Genomic DNA, 15,665 nt, shown 5'->3' on the forward strand with positions numbered 1-15,665 from the left:
TGCTGACAAAATGAGGTCAAGAGAAGACTCATTAGGGAAATACCCACTTCAGAACACTAGGAATGTCTGTTTTCATCGGCATGTCAGCAGAATTTAACACTCCTTGAGTATTCTGGAACCCACCAATATCAGGACAATATCAACATGGGGGGAAAGATTTCTGCAGTCTCAAAAGTAGAGCAATTTTCTAAAGGTTGTGAAGCAACACAAACATTAAGCACTTCCAGTAAATAACAGTGGCTCGGTACACAAAGGCATGTTTATGAAACAGAAGCCAGTGCCTTAACTGCATCAAAGATCAGATGACACGTTATTTTGATACTGTTAGTGTGAGATTCATAGATTTCTCTTTCATCTCAAAGCTCAATCTATGTACTCATACAAACTTATATTATTTGTGGGAAAAAATCTGTAGGTTTTCTTGGGAGATTGACTGGGCTAATGGAAGAGGATTAAAGTTACAGGTTAGATCCAAAGGTTATACACACTAGTGTCAATCAACATTTTGCTGTAGGAACAGAGTAGCACTCTTGAGACTTTCAATCCAAGAACATTACAAATTCAAACAAGACAACTCAACCCCCTTTTAGGATTACAACACTAATTAAAAAAATATTTTCTATTGATGCCATCACAGTGCCTGAAATGGTGTGTTTTTATCAGTCACAAGACTGAATTTCTCTTCTCTTCAAATTATCTCCACACGCCAATAGGGCACCTGTGTTCAATTAGAGTAAGAAGAAAAAAACGGAGAAAAATGTACTTGAATGGCTAAGCTAACAAGTATGTGACATGCTTTCGATGTTCCTAAATGGATCTGGTTACTTCCAAGTTCTTTGCAAGCTTTGCATCTGCCTTACTTTCAACTGTGCAATATAATACAGAACTGATAAGATGGCCAGATTATAAGCAAAAAATGTACAAAATAAAGATGTGACTTAAGAGACCAAGAAAACAACAAGTCTGTTTTAGAAATGATGGCTCACGCAGCTATTTCTGATTGATTTTTTTCAATGTCTTCACTGTATTTCTGCAGTTCTACGCTTCTTATAGTACTGATGCTATAATGCCTTAGATGTTGGGTTAGCCAGCTATATGGTGTGACATACAACTTTAGTTTTACGTAAGCTAATGCCTTCAAGACTGAATATTCACTTAGTTCTCCAGCTGCCTCAAATGTGTGATTAGACACACGTCTTTAGTTGTTGTGGTCTTAATTTTTTAAAATCTGAATCTGGGTTTTTACATTGAATAAGTCACCCCGTTAATAAGACTGCAGACTGCTGCTGAGATGCTTTGCATAAAACCAAGAAAGCATTTTGTCATCACCTTTCACAAGTAACTGGCATCTTTGATTAAAAGATTAGTGAGCAGTTCTTACGATTGCCCACTTACAGATGTAAGCGCTCCTGAAACAAAACTGCGGGTAAAAAAAGTTTCAGTACCTTTGAAAGGAAGTCATTTGTCAGCAGACAGCACCTAGCACTTAGCAAAACCCAAAGGTAACATATACTTTACTAGAAGAATGCTGCAAATGACTATAATTTGAAATAGCTGTAGGCTTGTTTCTGGACTCCGATATCTATAAAGCTGTTTAACAGGAATGTAACTGAGTCACTGTCTTTCAGCTCCCCCCTCCACCTCAGACGAAAAAGAACCCCTTTCTTCAAGTTGTAAGAGGCGGCAGTTCTTTTTTTGTCAAACATTTCTGGAAATCCGCCACACAAATACCATATAAACAACTACTAAAAGCCTATTTTTGTTTTAAAAAACAAGACTCTAAGTCTCATTTTGGCATGGTTCAAAACTTCACAGCTTCTTTTGCATCAGAATGGCTTTTGTTCCACTTTTCCTGTTAACAATCCTAGAAGTTTGAAGGTAAGAATCAGTAAGAAGCAACATTCACACAATGCAAGTTAAGTAAAGGAGCTGTTAAAGCCACTTATTATTCTTTACAGTGTACTAAGTACAAAATATTTAGTTAAACTATGTTTTTGTGATTTATCTCCTTATAAAGAAGAATCTTCAAGACTGAAACATCATTTGAAAAGATAACTCAAAAATGTGGACAGAAATAATCTTGGAAGAACCCCCCCCCCAAAAAAAAAAAAGATTATATTGTACAGCATGAAACAGCATTGGTTAGCTAAATAGCTAAAGAGTTAGCTTATTGGATCTGAATGTAAAAAAAGTTTTCACAAAAATGGCATGACAAATGCAAAAAACTTTATTGCATCTTCCTCTTTAAAAATGTTTATCTTAATAAATAGTATTGCAAATGTTTATGCAAAATGTTTTAAATCTGAGTATAATAAAGTTGTACCAGAATCTCATTTTGAATAAAATGAGATTTTATTCCATTTGAATTTTGAATGAAAAAAATAATACTTAACCACCACAGAGTTCAGTTTCTCATGATCACAGTCCTAGCTTTGACATTACAACCAACCAGGTTTGTAGATTCTGCATTACAAATGTCCTGTTTATTTCAAAGTGTTCGAATAAACAAATATTAACCAATGAGTATTCTGAATGTAAAATATAGATTCTGACTTTTTAATGTATAAGGCTTCAAAATTAGGTGCTTCAAATTTCTAAAGCTGTTCTTATCGCAAGATTATATTTACTTCAGAAGAAACAACACGTTATTCTTTACTCATTTTTGTGTTTTAAAATACTTTGAGTTTGATTGAGACTTAAAAGCAAATTCTAAATATAAACTCATTTACTCAAAAACAGAGGAGCTTTCAGTATCTAATTGTGTAATATCTAGTGCTTTTGTCAGAAGATCAGGTGTAGAAGACAGAATGGATAAAAAAGAAATTTCAATATCAACTTTTTTCCAAAAATACCGAAACTGAAACATGCGCTGAAGAACTGAATGACTGGACTGTACTCAGTACTGTACCTGAAAACTGCAGCTGTTTGACTGTAAAAGCTGTTTGAAACAACATTTACAGTACATTAAGGGCATTGGGTTGCTGCTTTCTGGTAGAATGCTCGAAATATCCAGTTGTACTTTACCCTTACAGATTTCTTTCTACTGTATTACTCATCTGGTAGAAATTTAATTTAACAAAGATATAACAACAAGGCCCTGGAGGTATTTGGTAACTCATATTTTTGCCAACCTACAATGCTTAGGGTTGTGTATAAAACAAAAAACAAAATCCCTGTGAATTGTGTTGAAATGTATATGCCTGCATTTATTCTGTTCTGCTCTTATCTCAGGAATCAAACTGAAAATGTATCGGATATTAGCTTTAAACAAAACAGTAAGTTATAAAACTGTTGACTGAAATTGCAGATTGTAGACACTACAGCCAATGTAGAGATCACAGATCATATTTTTGTAAATGAGAAATCCAATACATAATCTGGACACTTTTGCTGTAATGTAGATAATCAAATGTAGATCAATACTAAAGTTAGTACTTAGCTGTAAATCTTTTCAGCCATATTCTATATTGTGATTACTTTATCTGTAGCTAAGAAATGTTTCACATTTTTTAAGGAGATAAATTGTAAGTTATTAACTGCTCTAACTTTTGAACTTGTTCCCTCTGACATTTGAGGATGACCTTTCTTTCTAACTTTGACCTTTACATAAGGTTGCTAATACATTTTCTTATAAGCTACATCACGTTTTTGGGGTTAGGACTTTATACGGAGACTTAAATGATATTGAATGATTGCAGAGTAAGACTAGAGAAGACAGAAATAGACTTGATACAACTGTCATTTTTTCCAGTTTTCTAAAGGAACTCTACAATTTCTGTAATTTTAGGTCAATTTTTCATACTTGGGTCCACCTGCACTGCATTTGCCATTATGAGTTTATTTACTAACTCTATTTCTCTCACACACAAAAAAAATACACAAAATTCAGACAGGTTTCAAGCCCTTCTTCATATATAACCTGGAAGGGATATCAGAACGAACGTTATCATTAACAGTGAGTCAGGGTGTCTCATGTCACGTCTGGGCATTGTGAGACCAACAGGTTGTGAGTGTCCTGGAGTCTAGACAAGGAGTGTCTCTCGCAAAGGACCCCTGAGGGAAATTCCATAAGTCTATCTCTCATGAGCACACCTCTAAAAAGGCACAGTAGGGTTTTCAATATGAGAAGGATCTCTGGTGAGCCATGGTAAGTGCTGGCATCATGTTTTTCCCCTTGAATTGACTCACACTTGCTGTGCACCCAAGTTTCAGATCTTAACAGCTCACCCCATAGGATGCTTCAGATAATTAAACCTCTGAAAGATGACACCTGAATGAGCATGTTGTGCAGATGAATTTCAAAAGCAATCAAGAATGTGCACAATAAAGTAAGCCACGTTAAGGCATACAAAAATACATTTATCTACACAACTAAACAGCCATTTAAAAAACGAAGCAGACCAAAATACAGTTATTTGCACTGAAATACTTTGCTTTCCAGTGAATGCACTCAGATTACCGAGTTTATGTTTTTAAACCCCTTGTGCGCTTGAAAAAATGCAAGCAAAAAACAAATGCAAAAGCAGAACTGAAACCGACAAGAGACAGAAAGAAATCGTCTTCTCTGATGATAGGTTGGTCTCATTTCTCATAGGCAATGCAAGCTGTTCTACCCGTTCATCCAACTTTGAAGACTTGCTTAAAAAGACATTAACGATCTCTTGAAACACTTAAGCCTAATATTGCTTCCCATCCTTTTTTCTTGCACTTAGATTTCTTGAATTTCAGTGAAGCCCAGTGCTGTGCAGAGAGCCTTCCCTGTGACTGTCAATCTAATTGCTTCCAGCATGGTGTGGGGGCTGCTGCGCTGTAGCCCTTCTGGCTCTGCGGCTACTGAATGTCCCCTGGGACTCAAACCACTTCAAGTGCGGGAAGAATGCAGGAGACTGAACAGAGGAGGGCCTTTTGTGTTGTTGTCGATGATTTAAAGAGCTTTACAGTTGCGGCTAAGAATGCAAACAGGGTAAGTAAACAGCGGCAGCAAGCCAAAGCATCTTATGGATACATGCCGGCATTACTCAAATGGAAAACATCTCAGTGTGTTTTCAGTTGTACTTCTTCTGCATCACTGTAATGAAATACAAAAGCTCTTGGTGGTTTCCTAAATCTGTGCTCTGGTGTGTCGCTCGGCTTTGATGAAAAAAAATACATGACCTGCAGCACAAGTTAGCCCACGAGTTAGCTCTGTACAGGTATATAGGCCAGTGTGTTGGGCAGATTTCTGATTTCGTGTTCCAGTTACACTCACCCACATGAAAACATCCTCTTAATGCTTAGATTCCCCGTTACTCTCAGAGGAGCCTCTAATTTTATTTTTTATTTTTTAATGACTAGCGTATTAATGCTTTGGTAACACCATGTAATAAGCATCTGTAATTACAATGTAATTAAACACAAATGAACGACTTAACACTGGGTTCATGTTGAATAGGCATGAAATTAGCGTTTATTCATGACCTGTTTTACATGTAGTAAAATTATGTCCTGTATTTGACAATTTTCAGCAAAGAACAGCCTTCTATTTTAAACTGGAAGCAACATTTAGATACGTCTCTGCCTATGGCAGTGCTTCCCAAACCGCGTTGAGGTGTGAATAGGTGTTTCATGAAAAGAAATAGCAATATTTTTCCTTCTAAAATTTCAAAGAAAGAATTACACATACCAATAGTACCATATAGTATTTATATTGTTGTATAAACAATGCGTTCTTAAAACTTATTGCACAACATGTCGAAACAATCCAAGTCCTGGATTTGGATTGTTTTATAACGAGTTGTGTTCAGAGAAATCACATGGTGATCCACCAGGGGGAGATAGTAAACTGGGCAGGAGAGGGGTCACATGACACTGGTACAGGCCGTCAGACCAATAATGCAAGTGTGCTCAGGCGAGTATGCTCTATACTCATATATTTCATGTTGTCTTAAAATTTCGATATTTTCATGAGATAAACAGTTTCCAAATATTGACACAAAACTCATTCTCTATGGATCTGTAACTGAAAGAAGGTACTTAGAAACAAAAATCACATTCTGCTGTTGCCTACTTCTGTTATTTTTTGTTCTTTGTCAAAACAAACATCCTAGAAAAAAACTAACTCTTCAAATCTAAGTTGGAGTTAGGGTGTTAACCCCGTTTAACCCTGATGTCGTAGCTAAATTTCTAACGCATGCTGCTCTTAAGTGTTGTATAGAGTGGGTCCTTCCCTACATGTACATAAAAACACTACACAAATGCAAACACTTCACTATTTATAGTTAATTAATCATCAATTCAACATTTATAGTTTTAAAAACCCACAATGATCTTTATTATTCATGGGGCTTCAATTCAGAACTGAGATTCACTTCACCAATTCTTGTTGACATTTAATTATCATTTTACGGGCCTAGAAAGACCATCAAACAGTCTGATTTGAAGTAAATTATTCTTTCAGATGATGATTCCGAGCTGTAATTTGTGATGAATGGAATCCTGTCTGTGTGCACGTTCAACAGGTTGACTACATTTGGAAGGCGAAGTGAATAAACAGCACTAGCTCCTCTTCCTAGCTGTTCTCTTGGGAAAGCAATGACACATACCTGGCTTCTGGCTCATGTCTGTGGGCAGGTGTGGGGAGCTGGGGTTGAAGTGATCATTGCTGTAGGGAAGGAGAGGAGTCAGAGGGTGCACTCCGTGTGGCTGCTGTACCACAGATACTTTGTTCGACTGGAAAAAAAAGACAAAAGCAAGAACATGTAATGAACATGTAAAAATAAGTAAAACACGCTTTAACAACAGGGCGCACTACAGCACAAGTTGGAAAACTCCTGTTCTATTGATAAGCCTTTGATGATAACTGGAGGCATTTAGACTGCTTTCCTGCTTTCAAGTTTCCATTTATTAGTGGGTTTCATTAAACATAACTGAATCTTATTTAAGACTAACTGGCATGCTGTTCTCCACACTATAAATCAATGTTCTTATTGTGCTGGAAGTGTTCAATTACTTAGGAGTGAACATTCACCACCGTAAAGTCTTTTAACTGTTATTTTATAATTATGTTCTCCAAATTTGGCTGCCACCTTGACTGTTTTTTTTTGCGCGTGTGTCTATATAACAGTTTTTGTAACCACTAAAAGCTTGTCTCGGAATACTTCAGCTCCATTCAAGGAAGTCTCTGGACGGTTTTTGGCAAGCTGCTCCTTCACCAAGAGAAATTTGTTATCAGTTTTGGGCAGCCAGTCAATTTGTAAATGCATGAATTCACAAATATGCTTTCGAAAAAAAAAGAAGAAACGCCCGCTGGGGTGAAAAACACCGGGCTTCTGGTTTGCAATGCAGGGAGGAAAGGGAATGCAACTAACTTCATATGTTCTGTTAGACTAGGTACTTGATCAGTGTCTGTGCCAGGGGCTATAGACCAGGGGCCATTTGTTAACAGCCAACGTCCGAGCTCTCAGCACTTGCAAATGAAAACTCTGTCAAATGCAACACCATTTTAATACTCAGCTTCTGGGTTTCAATTTTGCCAAAGTTAACCATTGCCATATCTTTTTCCTATGGTGGGCAGTCCTGCAATCCGGTGGTCGTTTCTTTTTCTCCCTTCTATAAAAATCCGTTTAAATAGGTTGAGGAAATCTCTTTTGGTGTTCATGCGTAAAACCTTCTGCTACAACAAATGCAGAAGGAAACACCTTCAGCTAAGCACTTTTTTTTACCTTTGTCAACAAAATGTAATTACTCAGTCCTGTTCAACTGAGTTTTCTCTCCAAAGTTTATTGAATGCAACTGGAATTTATTAAGCATGAACTCCCATACAATTTCTGGTGGGGTTAAATTGCAACTGTCTTTCATGCAGACATCCCAAAGCATTTTAGCTGATCAAGCCACTCAGGCGAACACACGTAGCCTTTATCATATGGGGGAAAAAAGTTCTGTAAAAAGAACTTACAGACTCATTAACCCTTGTTTATTTGAGATTTTCTTCAAACACTATAGCCACAGAACTTTGTATTTATGTTTCTTGATGTTTTTTCTTTTCCAAAAAGCAATCAACTGCCCTTGAAGTGGTTTTCCATGTGTATGGGTTTTTATTTATGTCTTTCGAGATGAAATAAGGATCAGATTACTCATTTAACGTGTAATTATCAGCCACCCTCTAATTAAAACCCCCCTTACAACTTTGGATAATTATGTTTCTGTAATTTTAAGACACACAGGCAGCAGGTGTGTGTAAGCTCTGACTTTCTTCTAACTTGGGTTGAATTTTTAGTAGGTGCAGCATCAAAGACAAATTCCAATTAGATATTAGAGCTTTTAAAGTGCAGTAAACACTCAGTTCTCCGTACCTTAAATCTAATTTAACTTAAAAGAAAATCTATTAGCATATTGTTAATCTCTTTTATCTGATGTTTGTTTGAACAAGAATGCACTATTAGATAAAAGAGTCAACTGTATTTTCAGGAATACTTAAATGGGAACCATTGATGGACTGATGGACGCTTACACTGGACAACACTTTGTCCCAATCATGTCCAGTTATTTATCTTTTTAATTTAATACACATAAGCCTCTTAACATTTAATATATTATTTGATTCTCAAAATTAGTGCATTGATTTTTTCTCAGTAGGAGTCGTGATCTAGCACTTATCTTCTACCTCCCTTGTGCACAGCAATTTAATATTTTGTTTCATAATAAATTTCAAAAAATAGATTTAGCTGCAAGTTTGCTATTCAATCTGCTTTTCAACACTATGCATTTAAGTTTCTCAGCTGTGGGTAAGATAAACAGACAGGTAATCTTGGAAGCTTTTTTCATTATAAACATGATAAAAGCATTTGTCTTTTAAAATTAAATACCTTAATGGGCACTGTGTAATGTTCTCATTGGATCAGAAAAATGTCAGAAGAGGGGATTTCCAAAACTCAGCAGCAGACAATTTAGGCTGTAACAGCAAAGTTTGAATATGAAAAATAAAGTGCTTTGAATGGTGAAATCCTGTGTGAATAGAATACCTGGATATTCCGTATTCCTTTATTAAACGTGCTTTGAGCTATGGCTCCATTGGGAGCACAGTACTTTGCAAATACAAGTTTTATTCAAACGGTACGAGTGACCGGTGTGAGCAATGTTTTTATTTATTTTAAAAACTATTTGCACTTAGAACTTCATGCTGCCCTTGTACAATACAAAACAGCAACACTTTTTTTATATAAATGAACAATAAAGGTTTTGTTGTTCACATTTCATTTGAAAAAAAGTCTTTATTAATCTATGAGAAAGGATGCTCTGATATCAGTTAAAAGCGCAGACAGTTTAAGAAATCTGCATGTTTAGCTTTTGATTTTTTTTAAAGCGTTGCATCATAGACATCAGTAATTTAAAGAACAAAAGCTCCTGTTCGGTTTTGCTTTTCCAGCTTAATTGCTGGAAAAAAGATTTTCATTCCAGCTGAATGCAACAAAATTATCAGGTTAACACTAAAATTAATAAAATGCCATAAAGCCATCTACAAAATGGTTTTATATATATATATGGTTTTAGGTTTGTTCGTTATTCTTTACCTAGTATCATAGCCTCCCCAACCCACTCCCTCCCCCCCGCTTTAACTACAGGCTTCAGCTTACCTGCCTACCAATTTGGAAACAGCTAAGTGGGGAACAGAAATGACTTAGCCCTCACTGTCACTAACCATATACGTACTGTATTAAAACCAGGCTATGAAGAGGACTATATCTCAAGATCGCTGCGCTGTTCTCTGCTGTGGTTTTAGCATCAGTCAGTCTGTGGGATAACCTGAGTGCATAGCATTAGTCAATTCACTTTCAAGACTGCCCACACTATGAAGAGATGCGGGTGGGGGGGGGGGGAGGGGGGAGGTGTGTGTGGAGGGGAGGGGGGGGGGCCTCTGAGAAACCGAAATTTGAGAGAAAAATACATTACTGGGGAACATTGCTTATTCCTCCCTGCCCGCGGAGGGTTGAGGTGGGGGGGAATGACAATGCCTTTCAAAATTACCTGCCTACTTTCATATCTCATTTAATAAATTATCTCAAAATAAAGCAGTTGTTAATTTGGAGCAGAAAAAAGTAGGTGGTGCTCATTTTAGGTGCGTGCTAAATGAGTATATTGAAATTACCGTAACCAACAGCAAAGGAAGTTTCCTACTCGATTGAAAAGCAAAAGCGCATGGTATCTGAGGTCTTACTGGCTCTTCGTTCAATTCCCATGGCTGGGCTTAGCTCAAGACTTCAGCTCCCATTTCCTAAAGGAAAGGGACTGGTGTTGTCTCTGCAGGGATGTTTATTTTTATGCCAGGACTACCCAGCTCCAGCTCATTTACGGATGCAGTCATAATGGCAGCAACCAAGTCATCATCGGCTCATGCCAAAATAACCCCGACTCTGAAATATGAGGCACAATCTGGAAATGATTCCACGCACCAAAGTTAAGAAAATGAGAGCCGCTTAGTTGGAGGTTATGGGAACATCAAAGCCGAAGCAGACATAACAACGAAGGCATGTTTAAATAGAGGTTTAGAAACAAAAGTCCCTCTTTAGACACACTGGGTGTTTCCAGGAGATCGATCCTATGAGGTGTTCATTGCTCATCTTGCCTTGCCTGACTGGAGGAGTGCTCTGTAGGGGCCGGTGTGACACAGGCAGGAAAAGAGCAACTCCATTTATGTGCTTTTGCTCCAGCTCACTGCACGGCACAGACTTGCTCCCTGGATTCCCACACACAAACCTGAAGGACAGCTTGCCTTATAAACCATGCCATATGTCAAAGGCCTTTAGTCATTGTGCTCCCTGTCTTTGGAACTCCATTCCAAATTACATTAGGAATGCTGGCACAGTGGAATCTTTTACATCTAAATTGAAAACGTACGTGTTCAAGCTCGTCTACTCTCAGATAGATCAGTTGACTGCGCAGCTCCAAGTTTGCTTTCCTTTTTTATTGCTTCCCTTTTTTAAGCAGCCCAGTGATTCCAAACATACTGACCTTTAATTATGAGCAAAACGCCATTATCCTTTATTATATTCAATAATAGCAGCATGAGTGTCCATTTCAGCCTCTGTGCTGATAAATTGTTGGCAAACTCCTCTGGTTGTAATTATTTGTTGGAATGCTTGACGGTACAGTTTTAAGTTCATCTTTCGCATTTCACAATTGGAGAAGACACAAAGCTGATGGAAATGATTGTTTAAAAATGTTTTTTATATTACACAATATAACCTTAGAATCCACAGATTTTGATTCTAATATTAAGGTCAGGGTTGTGCAATGCTGGTCCTGGAGAGTTGGCGTATCTGTGGGTCTTCATTCCAGCTCAGCTGTTAACTAGCTAAACCAACTCATTACTGGCTTAATTTGAACGATTTAATAGCTTCTCCCAGCTCTTTGGGCACTGCTGTTTTAAAGAGACCTAGGAAACCTCTAGACACAGCATCCCTCGAGGACAAGAACTGGACATCCTTGATTTAGGTCGTCCACACCTCTGTCTTCCAGAAAGATCTTACATGAGGATTATGGCCTTCATGAGAAAAAGCAGTAAACCCAGTGATACATCTCCTAAAGATTGTTTTAAATGACGTTTAACTGGCTATCAAATTCGGATGGAAGGATATAACCTAAGCGTGCAATACTTAATAAAGTAATACTTACTTGAGAAAATGATAAAACAATCTTATTTGTGTTCTGTTACTTATACATTAAGGTAAAAAAAAAAGAAAAAGGCAGCACGAAAATTCTCATCAAAAAACAGTTTTCAGAAATTCATCTACCGCAAATGTCATAAATCCTGCTGAACAAAAACCACTTCCTTCTCCTTTTGGCTTTATTCTAAAGGTTACAAAAACAATACTTATAATAAAGTAATAAAGAAACAAAAAATAAATACTGATCATGTATCAAATCCCACTTAAGTGGTTTATATAAATAAAAGTGTAGATACAGCAGGTAGAAACTATACTTTAAATAATTTAAAGTCACAGTAGTTTGAACAGCACTAAAAAACTATGAAATTCCCCTCCCAAAATTGATCTGTACCACAACATTCCTTATTTGAAAAACTGGCCAAGCCTTCCCTTTTTTGTTTGTTAAAATAAAACCACAGGACAGGCTTCCACCAATTAAATTAAGCATGTGGCTTAGTTACAGTCCTTTTCTTTTTAAGATGATTACTGCATGCAGTGAATCTCCAACTCTACAGAACAATATCAGAAAGAAAACCTTAAGCTTCTAGTTCTGTATTCTTCACCTGGGAACCTGCAGTGTGCATCCCCTTATCAAAAAGAAAAAAAATATATTAAAAAAAACACCAAAAAAATTTCTTAAAGATCCCCCAGAATTAAATTCTCCCTTGACGCGACAATAAATTTCCAATCTCTGCTGAGTAAACAAAAAAAACAGCAAGACGCAAATCATAGTGAAACTTCAGTGCTACAGTTTTTGGAACTGTTTCCATTCTACGATTATTTGCGAAACCTGCATTATTACCAAAATGGGAAATACCTTGCCATGCAAAACAAAACTGACAAAGTCTTGTCTGGTGCCACGCTTAGGGAGGTGCACATGACTTGCATTATAGATCTTACAAGTGCTTCAGATGACATAACAGCAGCTGTTTGCACATCTCCTAAAACATCACAGGACTGTAACCAGATGTCCAGAAGAAAGCAGCAAACACATTAACAGTTGATATTACCCTGAACTAGTCATTTCAGACGCGCATAGATGTAGGAATACTAAACCTCATAGCACCTGATTAACAGTGAAGAGTCTGGAGTCACACATATAATTCAAAATCGGAGAAAAAAAAAATTGTCTGCCAGTCAGGCTGGACCTTTGACTAAATTTTCATTTAAATACCTTGTATTTTACCATTTGGGCAAAAAGGGTAATTCTTAAATACATTTATATATAAAGGAAAAACTTACATGCGTACATTTTCACGCTGCACTAATATGTTTTCCATTCAGTAAAAAGTTGCATTATTATACATGATTATCTGGAGATGGGGTCTGGAAATTTGGTTTAGACATGCCTATAATCTCTACCAAAAAATACCTAAAAAGAGTTTAAGGTATCACAATCTGTTTAGAGGCTAACACATTTTTTTTTTACCTTCGTACAGATAAAACTTACTAAATGGACTGAGAAGAATGCCAAGCCTGATTAAATTTCCTCCAGGAGAGCATTGTTTGCTTGAATAAAGTTAGTTTTCTGTCAGTCATAGCTCTATTGTAGTTTGCTAGTCAGACCATTTGAATGATTTCCTAGCTTTCTGATGTAAAATGCGCCATAAAAAATGTAAAGCATCACTGTCCTTCTGCACAACTAATTAGCAAACTGATAGAGCAACATGATTTACAGCGTCATTACATTATGCCAAAAATATGATGTTTATACATAAAAGTGTGGGCACAAAGCAGAGAGCAGTTCGATTTGCACCTTTTTCTCTGTGTACTTTAATGGAGTAAAATAATTGGCTATTCTGAAAGCCTCTTGGAGGAGAACTGAAGAAGCACGATTTTTATTTTTTAATACTCCATTGCTTTGTGCTTATCTAACACACCTTACTGTTGCTGCAAATGGAGCCAGGAGGCGCTTAAATTTTAATTACAGTATCATGACAGAAACGTGCTCTCAGATGAAAGGCTGCGTGTTTGGTGCAGTAGGGCAGAGGTGCTGGAGATCATTTCTCCTGGCCTCTAACCCCCAAGAAGGGGAACAGTCCAAGGTGTCCAAGTACAAGGACTTGGAGCTCACCACAGGAAGGGGATGTGCCCTGCTCAGAAGTGTTTTCATTCCGAACCAGTTTAAGGGTCCTTTATTAAATGTAGGAACATCAAAGGGCTTTTAGAGAAAAGAAGGCAAACCCCTGAAGTGAAACGTTTTTGAACTTGAGCAATACAGATGCCACACACACCCATACACACAATACTTCGATCCTCTCGCACAAAAAACCCCACAGTTACCCCTGTGATACCACATGAGTGAACCTGATTTGTGTTTTCAAAAGGCACTCTAGGACTAACCAGGTAGTTGTCAAGCCTTTATATTCTCACCCACGGCTGGAAGGAGACATAAAAAGATTTCTTTTACTCTTGTAATTTTGTTTTTTCTTTTCAAAAGACTGGATTTAGTTTGGGTTCGATTGGTATTTAATTTTCCATGCAGAGACTGGGTGTGTGAATTTGGGTTATCTGCTGCTTTGGGAAGGACTCCAAGGTAAATCCTCTCAACTGCCTGTCCCCATACACTTAAAACATACAATAAACACATTTATTACAGGAACTATTAGGGTCATTATTATTGCCCAGTAAGCAATTATTCCTTTTACTGCAAATTATGTAGATGTGTGCTACTGGCACAGTGAAGTGGGTTGCTTAACTGTTGTTTGTTCAGCAACTGACAAAGCAGAAAAAACAGGGAAAAAATAATGCAAATAGGGAATAAAATCAAGAAGTTAGTTAGAAGAATAACATTTAATTAAGCATAAATATTGTATATATTTTGTACTTAAGCAAACATCACTGCAGTGAAAAAATAAAACTACAATAAATATTTTCAGCATAAAATGTTCTTGAAATTATAGTTTAATATATAACCTTAAATACCTCTTCTGTTACTAGTTTCTGGGCTTTAAATTACTATTATCGATAGTAAAAAAAAAATCTTTGAAATGTATTTGCATTATATAGTGAAAGCACTGATATGTTTCACAATTAATGTACTTCCTTTTCGTTAAGAATGAAAAAGGTCTAAATAATAATAAATTGAAATGCTTGAGGAACGAATGATCAAAAGCGCACACTGAAAATTTCCAGATTGGCTGCCACAAGTTTTGTTTCATGAGCTTGAACCCTCTAGATGAGTAGCACCAACACAGCTTTTACTTAGACTTAGGAGCATTAAAGTCATCTAAAGTTACTGATGAACAGTTACTCAGCTTTGATTGTAAACCGAGTCTTTATTTAATTATGTTATTGAGGGGAAATGTGCCAACCTATTTATTTTCTAGGATACAGTATTGGCTTGTAAAATTAAAAACAAACGTTTATTTTTCCAAGGCTGAAGTAAAGGGATTCCCCAGAGAAATGCAGAAATCTTTCTGTTTGTCACCCTGAAGCTCTGAATCCATGTGAGCATTCCTCACTTTTCACTTTCAAAAATGCAAAGACGTTCGCAATTTTATCAGATTTGATCACCATTTTAATTCTGCATTTAAAGATTTCAAAATGCACATTTGAAGCTAAGTTATCTGATTGCTCACTTCAGACCAGCTATGAATGTAATCATTTCTTAAAGTGAAATGTAGGGTTCTTAAAACACATAAAACACTTTCCCAGGTACTCTAACCTCTGAACTGACATTTAAAACTTCTGAATGTCATACATTCATACTTATTTTCCTTCAAACTGTCAAAACTGCCAAAGAAAGAATGGATTCCCAGATGGAAATACTCCTAAGTGTCAGAAAGACTTCACTCTGAGAAGCTTCTCACAGTTTTATCACTGCCAAAAAGCCTTATCAACATTTAGTCAACTGTGCAGGTCTGGGAGGTAATGTTAACAGTGAGAAGTAATAAAGATACAGGCTTTTTCTTGATTTCATGGAGTGCTTTTGGCCAAGTGTATGTCCATCTGTATAAAGCCACATTGATACATGCTTTCCAG

General features: G+C 36.8%; 1 protein-coding gene across 11 annotated transcripts in view; it reads right to left on the reverse strand.

Moving 5' to 3' along the window:
• tcf7 (transcription factor 7) overlaps positions 1-15,665 on the reverse strand; it is a 55,215-nt gene that overhangs the window by 13,882 nt on the left and 25,668 nt on the right. For all 11 annotated transcript variants that reach the window (XM_015349519.2, XM_015349518.2, XM_015349516.2 and 8 more), the window contains exon 4: positions 6,582-6,708. In XM_015349519.2, coding sequence (XP_015205005.1) covers positions 6,582-6,708 — 127 coding nt within the window. The remainder of the gene's footprint in view (positions 1-6,581; positions 6,709-15,665) is intronic.

This window comes from Lepisosteus oculatus, chromosome 11, assembly GCF_040954835.1.
Source record: "Lepisosteus oculatus isolate fLepOcu1 chromosome 11, fLepOcu1.hap2, whole genome shotgun sequence".
Lineage (NCBI taxonomy): Eukaryota > Metazoa > Chordata > Actinopteri > Semionotiformes > Lepisosteidae > Lepisosteus > Lepisosteus oculatus.